The following is a 15,161-nucleotide window of genomic DNA, read 5'->3' on the forward strand; positions in this document are numbered from 1 at the left end:
AGAGAAAATAAGAAAATGCTGAGAAAATTCAGATGGGAATTGGAAAGAAGATAAGGGAAGAGACTTGCGGTCAATGTAGAAGGAAATCCAAAAGCCTTCTCAGACATATGTCAAACTTTATTACTTACAAGAGGTGGGGTCAACTGAACATGGACCAAAAAGCAGATTTGCACATGGATATTGTGATAATTAATGGGTGCTTCAGCATTTGTCTGTACCAAGGCAATAGAAGTTGTTGAAGCCATGTTGAATGAGATGAGATTCTTTTGATGCTGGAGAAACTAGGTTGGCTGTACTTGAAATTGATGAGTCATCAGGACTAATGGAATGCATCTGGAATTGCTAATGGAAGTAAAGTTGTAAGTTACAGGGTCTCTGACTATAATCTTCCAGTCCTCCTCAGGTACAGGAGTGATACCAGAGAACTGGAGAATTGTAAATGTTACACCTTTTTTCAAGAAAGGATGTCAGGGTAAGTCTTGTAACTACAGAGTAGTCAATTTAAGCTCTGTGGTGGAAAGCTTTTAAAAACTTGACATAAAGTTACCAGCAAAGTTGCACAAATATGGATTAAATAAAGATAAACCACACTGACTTGTTAATGGTGAATTTTGCTTAACTATCTTTGTGCTCATTGATGAGCTAATAGGGATGGAAGCAACGTGTTCTATATGGTGTACTCTGACTTTCAGAAGTCTTTTGATAAAGTGCCACATAATAGCCTTGCCAGGAAAGTTGAAACAGTAGCAGCATAAATACTGAGTAATAGGGAACTGAGTATTGATTAATGATTTTTGTTTGGATTTAAAGAAAGGCTGGGGCATTTCACTGGAGCGTAGGGCTTGAGAGATGGCTTTATAGAGGTTTGTAAAATCATGAGAGAAGCTTAAAGATAGGTGTAATTTTCCATTACATAGGGATTTCAACACAAGGGAGCATATTTTTAAGGTGAGAGGACAGAGATTTAAAGACGACATGAGGGGCAATTTTTTAACACAGGATGGTTTAGGTGTGGAATGAACTTCCTGAGGAAGCAGTGGATGTGGGCACAGTTACAATGTTTAAAAGACACTTAGACAAATACATACATAGGAAAGCTTTGGAGGGACATGGGCCAGGAACAGGCAGGGAGGATTAGTTTAATTTGGGATTATATTTGACCAAAGAGTCTGTTTTCGTGCTGTATTACACGTTGGCAAAAATATACAGTGGGGATCCCCAGGGATCAAAATAAGAACCACTGCGTTTCTTGATCTACATAAATGATCTTGGGTGTGCATGGCACAATTTCAAAATTTGTAGATGACACAGAACTTGGAAGTATTATGAACTGTGAAGAAGGTGGTGATAGACTTAAGAAGACATAGACTGGTTGAATGGGTGGGTAGTTGATGTGGAAAAGTTTGTGCAGAGAAGTCGTACACTTTGGTAGGAAGAATAATGAGAGGCAACATAAACCAAATGGTGCAATTCTAAAGAGTGTTCAAGAACCCAAGCACCTTTGGTTATACATGCACACTTTGAAGTTGACAGGGGAGGTTGAAAGAGTTGTTAAGAATACATAGGCTCTAAGGCTTTAAAAATAGAGGCAAAGCACAGAAAATAGAAGAAATTATGATGAACTTTAGAAAAATGTTGGTTTGGGGTCAACATAGAAGATTGAAAATTGGAGCAGTGCAGCTCATTGAGTCTGCTGCACCATTCAACTAGATCATGACTGATCTCAACTCCATTTTACTATCTAGAAATCTATCATCTCTGTCTCGAGTGTACTTAATAACTGTGTGTCCCAAGTCTTCTGGGATAGAGAATTCCAAAGCTGCTTCACCCTTTCAGTGAAGGAATTCCTTCTATCACACATGCATGATTTACCTCTTATTCTGAAACTCTGTTCCCTGGTTCTAGATCATGTTTCCTAAATGACTTCCAACAATGATCACCTTTTGACACTTGAAAATTGAGGCAACCTCTTGGTAAGCAGTGTGATATGAGGAGAGGAGCATCCGACTAATGAGAGCTGGTTGGAGGGGGTGGTGCTTTGAGACCCAAAGGGGCGCCAGGGACCCGAGTTTGACTCCCGCCTTGGGCGACTATCTGTGTAGAGTTTGCACTTCTTCTCCTCCAGATTTCTTCCAGGTGCTCCGGTTTCCTCCCACAATCCAAAGACGTGCAGGTCAGGTGAATTGGCCATGCTAAATTGCTCATGTTAGGTGCATTAATCTGGTTTAAATATAGGGAAGGGGAATGGGTCTGGGTGGGTTACTCTTCAAAGGGTCAGTGTTGACTTCTTGGGCTGAAGGGCCTGTTTCCATACTGTAGGGAATCTAATCTAATCTAAAATTTCACCTTTCAACCACAATTTGGGTCCCTTTGTTGAGAAGCCTTGTTTTAGAAACACCAGCTAGTGGTCTGTTGACTCCTAGAATTTTCTATACTTTGAATGAGATCGCCCCCTCATTCCTCCAGACCTGAGAGATTATAGGGCAAATCTCCTGATGCCTCCTTATTGATGGGATAGTAGGAGTATCTGGCCTGGTGAAGTTTGTTGCTCTGCCTCTGGCAAGTATGCTTTTCCTGAGAAAAGGAAATCAAAGCTACACAGAACTCTAGGTTCATTTTCACCACGGTTCTGGACAATTGCAGCAAGTCACACTTATTCCTATACTCAAGATGTCTTGTAATAAAACCTTAAACACCCTTTGTGCCTTCCTAATTGCTTGGTGCATTAATGCTTCCTAATCTCTCTCCATTTAAGATATGGATTTCTGTGTTTCCTACCAAAGGGGAACAATACATTTTTCCACATTATATTCCATTTGCCATTCCTTGGCCCGTCGCTGAATCTGTTTAAATTCCCTTGAGACTGGTTTTTTTAGAATTGTATTTTGTTTTAATAAAACTGAAACTGAAATATTGTAGGAGAAAGTGAGGACTCCAGATGCTGGGGATTAGAATCAAGAGTGTGGTGCTACAAAAGCACAGCAGGTCAGGCAGCATTCAAAGAGTAGGAGAATTGACATTTTGGGCATAAGCCCTTTATTCCCAATGAAAAAGTGTATGGAATGAGCTGCCAGAGGATGTGGAGGCTGGTACAATTGCAACATTTAAGAGGCATTTGGATGAGTATATGAATAGGAAGGGTTTGGAGGGATATGGGCTGGGTGCTGGCAGGTGGGACTAGATTGGGTTGGGATATCTGGTCGGCATGAACAGGTTGGACCGAAGGGTCTGTTTCCATGCTGTACATCTCTATGTCTCTATGAATAAGCATTGAAAAGACTAAATTTGCTGGGCTCTAGGCTATGAAATGAGGTGTGGAACTAGCTAATTTGCTCTTGGACATAATGTAAAGTAACCTGTCTATTATTCGATTTGAATAGAATTTCAGACCATAGTCTGTTACTCACTGTCTTTTGACAAATTATAAAACCTTTTGCATTTAAAATTTAATGATATTTAATTGTTTATTTTTGTCCCAAGTGATGCATGTTCCAAAGTCAAGAACACCATCTACAGTAATATAGATCCTTCTGATTCCAACATGCTGTGGGAACCTGAATTCATGATTGATGCAATTGAAAACCCTTCTGCCCACAACTTCAGCTACTCCATGCTTGGTAAAATCCTGAATGAGAACCCAGCCAATCGTTACAGCTTTGTTTGCAACGCACTTATGCATGTCTGTGTGGGACATCACGATCCTGATCGGTAAGTGCATAACTAACATTATATTCTACTTTGCTAATTTGACATCTATGGAGAAATTAATGTGGCAAGATGGGTAAGCACTTTTTCAGTTAAAGTTATAAACCAGCTCATTTGATATGAGAAGAAAATCAGAATCAATCCATTAGGTTTGTAAAAATAGAGAATGGCTGATGAACTTATTCCTTTTACTATATCATCACCCATTCACATTAAGAGTCTAGATTAAAGTTCAAGTCAGAAGAATTATTTGGTGTGTGTCTTCTCTCTGTGATTTGAAGCGAAATGAGCACTGCCCACCTTTACTTCCAACTTCTGATGAATTCAGAGGTCCAATATTAAATTTACTCGGAAAGTCAGTTGTACAAAATTGGCAATCCTCACAAGCACACTAGAAGTACAATTGACCAAGAAAACAGAAGTGCCACACTGATACTTAATAATTGCTGATTTGATGTTGAAGTTGAGCCTTGTTGCGATATAGCAATGGAAACTGTATTCTGTATTTTACCATGCCATGCCACACTTGATCTGGGAATATTGGATGAATCAATGCAGGAGCTGTTATGGAGAAATAATGAAGCAGTAAATGGCTAGAAATAGTGCAGCCTGCGGATGGTCACAGGCATTTAATGACCAACAGGGATTGTAAACTTCTATGAAGAAACTACCAATTCCTGCAAGAATATACTGTCAATTGACTTCAATTTTAACATATTCTGGTACTTCTCTTTTCTGTTCCACTGCTCCCATTTAACCTTCCAACACTCAAAAGCAAAAAAAAGCTCTTTTGTGTTGCAGTGTTCAAAAATTCAGTCTTTCATTTAGTAAAGATGGTTTTCGCTGAGGTTCAAATGTTTTTTAAATCCAAAATCTTTAATAATATAGAGAATTTAGATTTGAATATAAAGCAACTAGATCAAATTTACTTGGGCATTGTATTGCCATTGGGCCAAACATTGGTATTATCAGAACCTCAGTTGATTTGTGAACCTTGCTATTCAATTTCTAAATTGATCTTTATTATGGCCTTATCAAGTTGAAGGATGGAATATTTGCTTGCCCCTAACACCCTCAACCATCGTTTGAGCTTGGGTTGGTCATTTAAAATACTTAGTCAGTTTTAATATTGCAAAATGAAGCTTGCAATTTATCTCAACAATATCCCTGAACTTCACTTTGAGAAGACCGGTACCAATTGCACATTCCCCATTTTGCTTTTCTCAGGTCATCTTGACTGAGACTTAGACACCTGATGTCAAATTATGTCACATTGCTGCAGATTTAATTGTGTGAACTAGTCTTATTTCACTTAAAGGGAAGACATGCAACTGACAAGTGTTTTCTGCTACTATTTTTGAATGGAGTTTTATTGTATCATCCTGTTCCTCCTGCACTTCTGTATTGACATTTTGCTGCTATTTTTGAATTAATATTAAAATCTTATCTTGGGGCTGAAAAAATTATGGTTTTATTCTGTATATGGGCACAGAACCTGTAACTGCAAGAGTACAAATGCAAGCTTGCGAAATGTTATTTTCTGGATCATATTTGCTGCTTTAAAATTAAATTGCCTGATTCATCTCTGTATTTGTAAAAATTGACCTATCTCTTTTTTTCAGTGTGAATGACATTGCTATCCTGTGTGCAGAGCTGACTGCCTATTGCAAGGCTCTCAGTGCAGAGTGGCTTGGTGTGCTCAAGGCACTGTGCTGTTCATCTAATAATGGAACTTGTGGCTTCAATGATCTTCTCTGCAATGTTGATGTAAGTAAACTTTCATAAAACAGGTTTTTAATTTCTTAATTACTTCATCTTTTGACTTTTTGGTGTGCCTGTTAATTCAGTTAATAAGTATTAACAGTTATTACCACAAAAGGTGAACACTGAAAGGAAGCATGTCTCCTTAAGGATTAAAATTCACTGATCTATTAGTTATTCAGTTATGGACGACTCCTTAATAGTCAAAAAATGACAACAGAAAATTTTACCGGCAATGGTTAATGAAACAACTGGCTGCCTCTCTGGTAAAGTAGAGAAAGTTGAATTGAGATCTACTTGACTTTTAATCAAACCTGTTACTAAAATTTCTACTCTCTTCCCTTTCCTCATTTCATTCTAACACAATCACTAGTTGAGTGTCGCTCGTAAATCAGCGTGTGCCTGTATATAATATTGGTAACCTATCTGTTTTGAGTGCAAAGGTGCCATTAAATTGAGTTCTTATTCAGGCATTAAAACTTGCCTGAATTTCTAGAATTAATGGGCACTGCTGCTCAGTGCTGGGGAACCACTGTTCAATTCCAGACTTTGGTGACTGTGTGGAGATTACACGTTCTCCCCATGTCTGCATGGGTTTCCTCTGGGTATTCTGGTTTCCTTCCACAGTCCAAAGATAGCGTCATTTAGCATGGTAAAAGGTTGTTCAGCTTAGGTGGATTGGCCATGCTAAATTATCCCATGGTGTTCAGGGATGTGCAGACTGGCTATGGTAATTTAGCTATGGTAGGGTTTGGAATTAGATCTGCATGGGGTGCTATTTGGAAGATTGGTGCAGACTCAATAAGCTAAATGGCCTGTTTCTGCACTGTAAGGATTCTATGAACTGCATCTAATTCTAGGAGAATGAAAAGATTCATCAGACTTTGGAAAGGATTTGTATGAAATGTGCTTGTACCATTGCAATCCATTTTATAGCACTTGGTATTTGCAGCAAGCTCCTGCATAATTCAGGCTTCATTGCCTGTCTCGTTCTGGTCACGAGGAGAATTGGTGTGGCGATTTACAGTGTCAGACTGGCTAAGTCAGAGGTACTCCTCTGATGTTAGGGCTGAAGTACATAAAAGAACTAGGGTAGAATGATCTTGGCTGTGCATGTATTCAGCATCATATTGACTTGCAATGCTTGATCGGAAAGTGTAGAACACCAAGTTTTAACTTGTAAGACCAGTGCTGTACCTGACACAGAAGTAACATTCCTGATGATGGGTTTATGTTTGAAATGTCAACTCTCTTGCTCCTGCTTTGCCAGCACCACACTGTCGACTCTGACCTCCAGCATCTGCAGTCCTCACTTTCTCCTCACAGAAGTACATAGTGGTGATCAAGATGTTTTTCCCAGTTTGAAAATCTTTCTGAATGCTATTTTAAAAAGAATATGATTGACTAACTTGAAAAATCTGGTCAAATTTGTGGATTGGACTTAAAGAATTGGATTATAAGATGTTGTTTCATCCCACTAGATTAATCTCAGCAAATTAATATGCCTCCATGGCAATTCTCCCACTTTTAAATTTGATGCGTAGTTCCTTCAGTCGTGCTGGATCTTGTAAGTAATACAGAAAGCTCAATACAATCGATGGCTCAATGCTGCTCGAGGCAAGTTTAGTGGCTCATTATTTATTATGCAGGCGCTTCCTTAAACGTCAAGCTACTGAAATTAAGCACTATAGCCAAAGAATTCAAAATCAAATGTATAATCAACTGCACAGTCTCTGGAGAAGCCTAAATCTTTGCTTCCATTACTGTCTACTTTTACCATCAAAACTTGTGTCCATTTTTTATTTTGAATGGAATTTCTCCATTACAACTGAGTAGCTTGCTCGGTGAGTTAAGAGGGCATTTAAAATCCAGTCACGACTGATACAAGAGTCATATAACAAGGACAGAACAAATATGATGACAGATTTCCTTATGTATGGGATATATGCGAATGTCCAATCAAAATGAGTTAGGAGCAGGAATAAACCATTTGGCATCTCAAGCAATCCTCTGCCATTTGACAAGATCATGGCTGCTCTGACTGTGGCCTTGGCTTTGCTATATAACCTTTGTGCTCCAGTCAAAAACTATTAACACATGCTCACAACAGACATAATCAGTAGTAAAACTTATTACAAGATGGGAACATTGTAAGTGTTGTTCAATGCAAATGTTTTGTCAATAATATCAATTTATCACAATTACGCAACCCTAAGATTCTTACAAAACAAGAACAAGGGTACAGAAATACAAGCAGGTACAAGTAACCTACCCCTGATTTCTGACATTGGAGTAATAGTGTTTTCATTTGGTAAAATATAAGAAATTGTTCAAACTATGGTAAGCCACTCAACTCTAAGTTAATGAGTAAGATACTAACAACTGATTGTATGTATCAAAATTTCATAGATCTAATTGGTTGACTCAAAATGACCCTCTGAAATGCAACCTCAAGCCATTCCGTTCATAGCCAATTAAAGAAGTAGTAGTGCCAGCTTTGCCAGCAACTGTCGCACCTTGACAAGAATAAAGAATGCAAAATCTATCTGAACACATTTACATTCAAAGGTGCTACTCCTTTAAACTGTTTTGGACCAAACTAGTTCCCCTTGACTATAATTTTGTGTTTCAGCAAACTTTGGACAAAGACAGGACAATTTGGTGGATATCAACTCAGAAGGGCTCCCTCAATTTCATCATTCTTAGTTCTTTCATGCTTTGTGGGTGTCAGTGACAAATGGCCTTCGCTGTTCCTGGAGCATAATCTTGGAACTCTTCTTTACAACATTTTGAGCATACCTGCCCTAGATAGACTACTGCAGTGCAAGAGGGCAGCTCACCACCACCATCATCTGAAGGGAATTGGGAATAAATAACAAATGCTGGCCTTAGCAACAAATTGCAAGAAAGAACAAAAGAAAATGTTGGAGAGAATGTCTGCAGATTGTGGACTTCTAATTCGTTACCAACTAATACAGTTCTTGGAGTAAACAGACAACATTTTGTCATGATATTGGAGCAATTCTGGTGAGGAAATCCAAAATAAAGTTAGGTTTTTATGCCAGTCCAACAGCTTCATGGTCACTTTTATAAGTATCAGATTTTTTTCTGATTTGTAGCAGAAGCTTTAGATTTTTTTTCCCAAAGTCCACCTATTTAATATTTCTCTCCTTTGTTGACTGTTCCATCGGTTACCTCTCTTCCTTCTTAAACTCTGGATAAATCTGTATTCCCTGTTGTTGTTTTGCCTTTATATAAACATAAAGAGCAGGAGTGTGCCATTCAGCACCTTGAGCCTGCTCCACCATTCAGTAAGACCTTGGCTGATCTGAGTTTTGCCTCAAATTCACTTTCCTTCCTACTCCTGATATCTTGCAACCCTTTTTAGCAAACATTTATTCATCTCTGCTTTAAAAAAATATTCAAGAACTCTTCCACTATCTTTTGAAGAAGAGTTCCAAAAACTGGCAAACTCTCAAAAGTAAAATATTTACCTACTCCTTCTTTAAAATGGGTGACCCTAAATTTTTTAAACAGTGATCCCCAATTCTAGATTCTCTTATAACAAAAAATGTCCTCTCCAAATATATCATGTTAAGACCCCTCATAATTTTAAATGTTTCAATCAAATTGCCTCTTATCCTTAAAGTCCCCGTTAAAAATCTCACAATGCCAGTTTATAGTCCAACAGGTTTATTTGGAAGTACTAGCTTTCAGAGGGCTGCTCCTTCATCAAGTAACTAGTAGGACAGAATCATAAGGCACGGAATTTATAGCAAAGATCACAATGTCATGCAATTAAAACAATATAATAAACAAACCTAGATTGCTGTTAAGTCTGTCTTGTTTTAGAATAGGTTGCAGACTTTGGTTCATTCATATGTAAATCCAGAAGTTCTTTTAAGTCACATTCTCGAGATAACTTAAGGTTTTGTGAAAAAGGCAACTTCTCAGCTCAGACAATGTATTAAAGTTATAAGGTTAGACTCTGTCTGTATCCCAACCTTGAGTCAGACTGGTTCCAGTTCCAATGTAGGAATTTATAAAATATTACATGGATTGACTCCCTGCAAGTTGTGTGCTTTTTGAGCAAAAGTAGAATGTATCTGCAAATACAAATTCACCCCAAAGACTTGTGTGTGCGCGCACACATGAGGGAGAGAGAGAGTGAGTGTGTGCATGTAAGTGTGAGTGCCTATTTGCGTGACTGTGTGCATGAGTAAGCCTGTGAGAAGGTGTGCATGCAGGTGTGAGTGTGAATGTGTATGAGAGAGTGTCTGCTTGAGTGTGAGTGTACGTAAGAGTGTATACGTATGTGTGCTTATTTGTGTTTGTAGTGGGGTCACTTGTAGTGTGACATGAACCCAAGATCTAGGTTGAGGCCATCCTCATAAGTACCGAACTTGGCTATCAACCTCTCCTCAGCCACACTGCATCATTGCATATCCTGAAGTCCGCCTTGGAGGATGGTCACCTGAAGATCCAAGGCCAAATGTCCCTGCCTCCTGAAGAGTTCCCCAACTGAGAGGGAACATCCCTATCTGGCGATGTTGTGCGGTGTCCATTCATCCGTTGTCGTAGTGTCTGTTTGGCCTCGCCAATATACCACACCCCAGGCCATCCTTGTCTGCAGTGTATGAGATAGATGAAGTTGGCCGACTCACATGAGTACCTGCCGTGTACATGGTAAATGCTGCCCCTACATGTAATGGTGATGTCTGTATCGACACTCTGACACGTCCTGCAATGGTTGCCATGATAGGTGGTACGGTGTTGTGGTCAATGTCCTGAAGGTTGGGCAGTTTGCTGTGATCAATGGTCTATTTAAGGTTTGGTGGTTGTTTAAAGGCGAGAAATGGAGGTGTAAGGTAGGTCTTGACGAGGTGCTCATCCTCATCGATAACGTGTTGCAGGTTGCGAAGAACATGGCATAGCTTCTTTGCTCCTGCGTAGTACTGAACACCAAGGGGTACCCTATCGGTTGCATCTTGTATTTGCCTCCTGAGGAGGCCATTACAGTTTCTTGCTGTGACACGTCAGAACTGGCGATCGATGAGTTGTGCATCATACCCTGTTCTTATGAGGGCATCCTTCAGCACCTTTAAGTGTCCAATACGTTCCTCCTCATCTGAACAGATCCTGTGTATGTGGAGGGTCTGTCTGTAGGAGATGGCTGTTTTAATATGTTTAGGGTGGAAGCTCGAGAAGTGCAGCATAGTGAGGTTTTCTATGGGTTTGCGATAGAGTGAAGCACTGAAATATCTGTCATTGATTGAGATTTATGTGTCCAAGATTTAGACAGATACTAAAGTAGTCCATGGTAAGTCTGATGGTGGGATGAAACTTGTTGATGTCGCTGTGCAGTTGTTTTAGTGACTCCTCGCCATACATCCAGAAGACGGAAATGTCATCAACATATCTGGTGTATAGTGCTGGTTCAAGGTCCTGTGCAGCAAAAAAGTTTTGTTTGAACTTGTGCATGAAAATGTTGGCATATTGGGGTGCAAATTTGGTCCCTGTGGCTGTTATGAGTGTTTGGATGAAGAACTGATTGTCAAAGGTGAGAATGTTGTGATTGAGGATGAAACGGTTGAGTTATAGGATGGTGCTCTGAGATTGGCAGTTGTTGGTATTGAGTACTCAGACTGTTGCTGCAATGGCATCATTGTGGGGGATGCAGGTGTAGAGTGCTGAAGCATCCATTGTGATGAGGAATGTTCCTGGTTTGACTTGTCCGTGGGTGCTGAGTTTCTGCAAGAAATCTGTAGTCCCCTGTATAGAGGGTTTCAAGATGCCCTCAACATAGCCAGAGAGCTTCTCACACAGGATTCTGTTGTCTGACATGATGGGATGGTGAGGTATGTTGGCTTTGTGCATCTTCGTATGTCACTGAAACAACTGCACAGTGATATCTCCCTCTTCTTTCTCTTTCTCAGTCTGCCACTCTCTCTCTCTCTCTATCTCTGTCTGTTTGTCTCTCTCTCTCTGTTTGTGTCTCTCTCTCTCTCGACCCCCACCCCCCCCCCTCCTGTGCGTACATGCACGCAAATAGGTCTGTGGGGTGAATTTATATTTGTAGATACATTCTATTTTTGCACAAAAAGCGCACAACCTGCAGGCAGTCAATCCATATAACATTTTGTAAATCCCCACTTTGGAAATAGAACCAGTCTGACTCAAGACTGGGATAGACAGACTCCAGCCTCACGCCTTTATGCATTGTCTGAGCTGAGATGTCACTTTTTAAAAAAAATAAAACCTGATATCTCAAGAATGTGACTTTAAAGAAGTTCTAGGATTTATATATTAATGAACTGAAATCTGCAAACCACTCTGAAAGATGAAATACTTAACAGCAATCTATCTTTGTTCAATATATTGTTTTAATTGCATGACACTGTTATCTTTTGCAATAAATTCTGTGTCTTATGATCCTGTCTCACTAGTTACTTGTGAAGGAGCAGCACTCTGAAAGCTAGTACTTCCAAATAAACCTGTTGGACTATAACCTAATGTGTGAGATTTTTAACTTTGTCCACCCCAGTCCAACACCGGCACCGCCACATCTTGCAAACCCCAGCAGTTATGAGTCCTAGCCTGTCCAACTTGCCAACTCTACTCCTGAGTCTAGTTGAACTACTCCAACTATATACCTCCTTCCTTGAATAAGGTAACTCATACTGAGCACAATGTACCAGATGGTTACTGGTCTCACTAGTGCTACATAATCATCTTAATTATGGTTTCAGTTCCCGTCTTAATAAATTCCAACATTCTATTAGTTTTGCTCATTACTTATACCAATTTATGAAAACCTTCTGTGATTCATGTCCAAGGACAGCCAGATCCAGCTCCGAGCTCTGCAATCTAGCAATGTTTAGATAATGCTTTTTTATAATCTTCCTTCCAAAATGGACAATTTCACCTTGTTCCATATTGTAATCTTTTTACCACAGTCTCATCCACTCAATTTATTCATCAACATCTTTTTTGTTACCTCCTAGTGTTTTCTTCACCATTCAAATTCCAAACTTTGCATTGGCAGCAAACATGGCCATTCTGCTTGCTATCCCAATATCTAAGTCATTCATTTGTTTAAAGTCTGGTTGAAGATTTGTAGCTCGGGTGTCCGTTGTTGTGGTTCTGTTCGCCGAGCTGGCGAAACAAGTTTTTGTTTGCAGCAAAAACTTCCAGCTCGGCGAACAGAACCTCATTCATTTGTACACTTTCTTTTACCAACATCAGTCCGTGTGGCACACCATTCATTACATCTTTCCAACCTGAAGAAGATCCATTGTGCCTCGTTCCTGTCAGTCAGGCAATCTTGTATTCATACCTGCATGCTTCCCCCTATAATATGAGTTTTAACATTGTGTTTTAAAAAAAGACTGTTATATAAAATGCCTCTGAAAATGTAAATGCAGCACATCTCCTGGTTCCCCTTTATCCTCAGTATATGCTACTTCCCCAAAGAACTTCAATAAATTCATCAAATGTGATTCCTTTTCACAAAATCACTTGATTCTGAACTATTGCAAGTGACCTGTTATCATTTTTAATAGCTTCTAGCATTTGCCCCCTTTAGGATGTTAAACTAACTGGCATGTAGTTTCTTGCTTTGTCCTCCTCTGCTTTTAGGGAAATGAACTGCATTCTCTATATTCCAGTCTTAAATGGAAAGTGTACATGTACAAAAGGACTTGGATGTTCTTGTTGTTAAGTCACTCATGGCTAATATGCAGAATGTTTGGAGGTAATCCTCTTGTGGTATTATCATTTGACTGTTAATCCAGAAACCTGGCTAATGTTCCTGGGACCTGGGTTCGAATCCTGGCATGGCAGATGGTGGAATTTGAATTCAGTTAAAAAAAATCTGGAATTAAGAATTTACTGATGACTATGAAACTCTCAACTATCCTCTGAGATGGCTTAGTAAGCCACTCATTTGTATCAGTTGCTACAAAGTCTCAAAGAAATTAAACCTGATGACCAGCTGGCATTGACCTAGGCACAGAAAAAACAGTGGCAGATACAGCATTGTCGACCCTACAAAGACCTCCCTACTAACTTATGTGGCCTACTGCAAAATTGGGAGAGCTATCTCACAGGCGAGTTAAGCAATAGCCTGACAGTCATACTTTCAGAATCATACTTTACAAGCAAGTGTCCCAGACAGCACCATCCTTGGATATCTCCTGTCCCACTGGCAGGATCGACTCAGGAGAGGTAGTGGCATAGAGTTGATACGTAGTTGCCTTGGGTGTCATCAACATTGACTCTGGACCCCATGATGTACTATGGCTTCAGGTTTGAGATAAGCAAGGATACCACCTGCTGGTAACCATGTAACTCCTCTGAATCGGAACAGCACTTGGAGGAAACACTGAAGGTGGCAAGGGCAAATATACTCTTGGTGGGGATTTCAACATCCATCACCAGGAATGGCTCAGCAGCAGCACTATTGATTGGATTGGTTGGGTCCTACAGGACACAGCTGCTGTAATTGGTCTGTAACGGTGGTGAAGGAGTCAATAAAAGTGAAGAACATATTTTACCTCATCCTTACCAATCTTGTGGCTGCAGATACATCTATCCATGACAGTATCAGTAAGACTGCGCAGTCCTTGAGGTGACAAGTTTTGTCTTCACATTGAGAATATCGTTCATGATGTTGTGTGGGGCTATCACCATGCTAAATGAGACAGACTTCAAATAGATTGAGCAACTGGGTATCCACGAGGCACTGAGTGCCATCAGCAGCAGAATTGTACATCAGCAGCAGAATTGTACTCCAGCACAATCTACAACCTCATGGCCTGGCATATCCTGCACTCAGTCATTGCCATCAAGCCAGAGGATCAACCCTGGTCCAAAGGAGAATGCAGGAAGGCATTCTAGGAACAGCACCAGTCATGCTAAAGATGAGTTCTCAACCTGGTAACGCTATCAAATAGGAGTACTTGTCTGTCAGACAGCATAAGCAGCAAGTGATAGACAACCAATTCCACAACCTAAAGATTAGATCTAAGCTCTGCTGTTTTCCCACATTTGGTCGTAAATGGTAGTGGACAATTAAAGACCTCCGCTGAAGAGGATGCTCCACAATTATTTCCATCTTTAATGATGGTAGAACCCAGCACACTACTGCAAAAGATAGGGCATTTGCAGCAACCTTCAGCCAGAATATTGAATGATGCACTGATCCCCAGCATCATAAATGTCACTTTTCAGCTAAATTTGATTCTCTCTATGTGATTTCAAGAATTGATTGGAGGCACTGGATAGTGCAAAGGCTGTGAGCCCTGACAACATTCTGGCAATTGTATAAAAACATCTGCTTCAGAATGTGCGGCAGCCTTAGCCAATCACTTTCAGTACAGTTGTAACACCGTCACCTAATTGACCATGTGGAAATTTGACCTTGAATATCCTGTGCACAAAAAACAGGACAAATCCAGCCCAACCAATTACCACCCCATCACACTATTCTCGATCATCGCAAAAGTGATGGAAGGTGTCTCAACAGTATCAAAATCCCAGCACCTGCTCAGTCACCCCCAGTTTGGGTGCCACAAGGGCCACGTACCTCCTGACCTCATTGCAGCCTTGGTTCAAATATGGACTAAAGATCTGAATTCCAGAGCTGAGGTGAGAATGACAGCTCTTGACATAAAGGCTACATTCAACAGTGTGTG

The 15,161-nt window shown here is 40.1% G+C and overlaps 1 protein-coding gene across 1 annotated transcript in view; it reads left to right on the top strand.

Annotated features, from left to right (window-relative positions):
* med12 (mediator complex subunit 12) overlaps positions 1–15,161 on the top strand; it is a 197,583-nt gene that overhangs the window by 86,680 nt on the left and 95,742 nt on the right. Inside the window, exons 21-22 of the mRNA XM_060832767.1 lie at positions 3,481–3,708; positions 5,328–5,472. Of these exons, the coding sequence (XP_060688750.1) occupies positions 3,481–3,708; positions 5,328–5,472 (373 nt within the window). The remainder of the gene's footprint in view (positions 1–3,480; positions 3,709–5,327; positions 5,473–15,161) is intronic.

The sequence above is a fragment of the Hemiscyllium ocellatum genome, chromosome 11 (genome assembly GCF_020745735.1).
Source record: "Hemiscyllium ocellatum isolate sHemOce1 chromosome 11, sHemOce1.pat.X.cur, whole genome shotgun sequence".
Lineage (NCBI taxonomy): Eukaryota > Metazoa > Chordata > Chondrichthyes > Orectolobiformes > Hemiscylliidae > Hemiscyllium > Hemiscyllium ocellatum.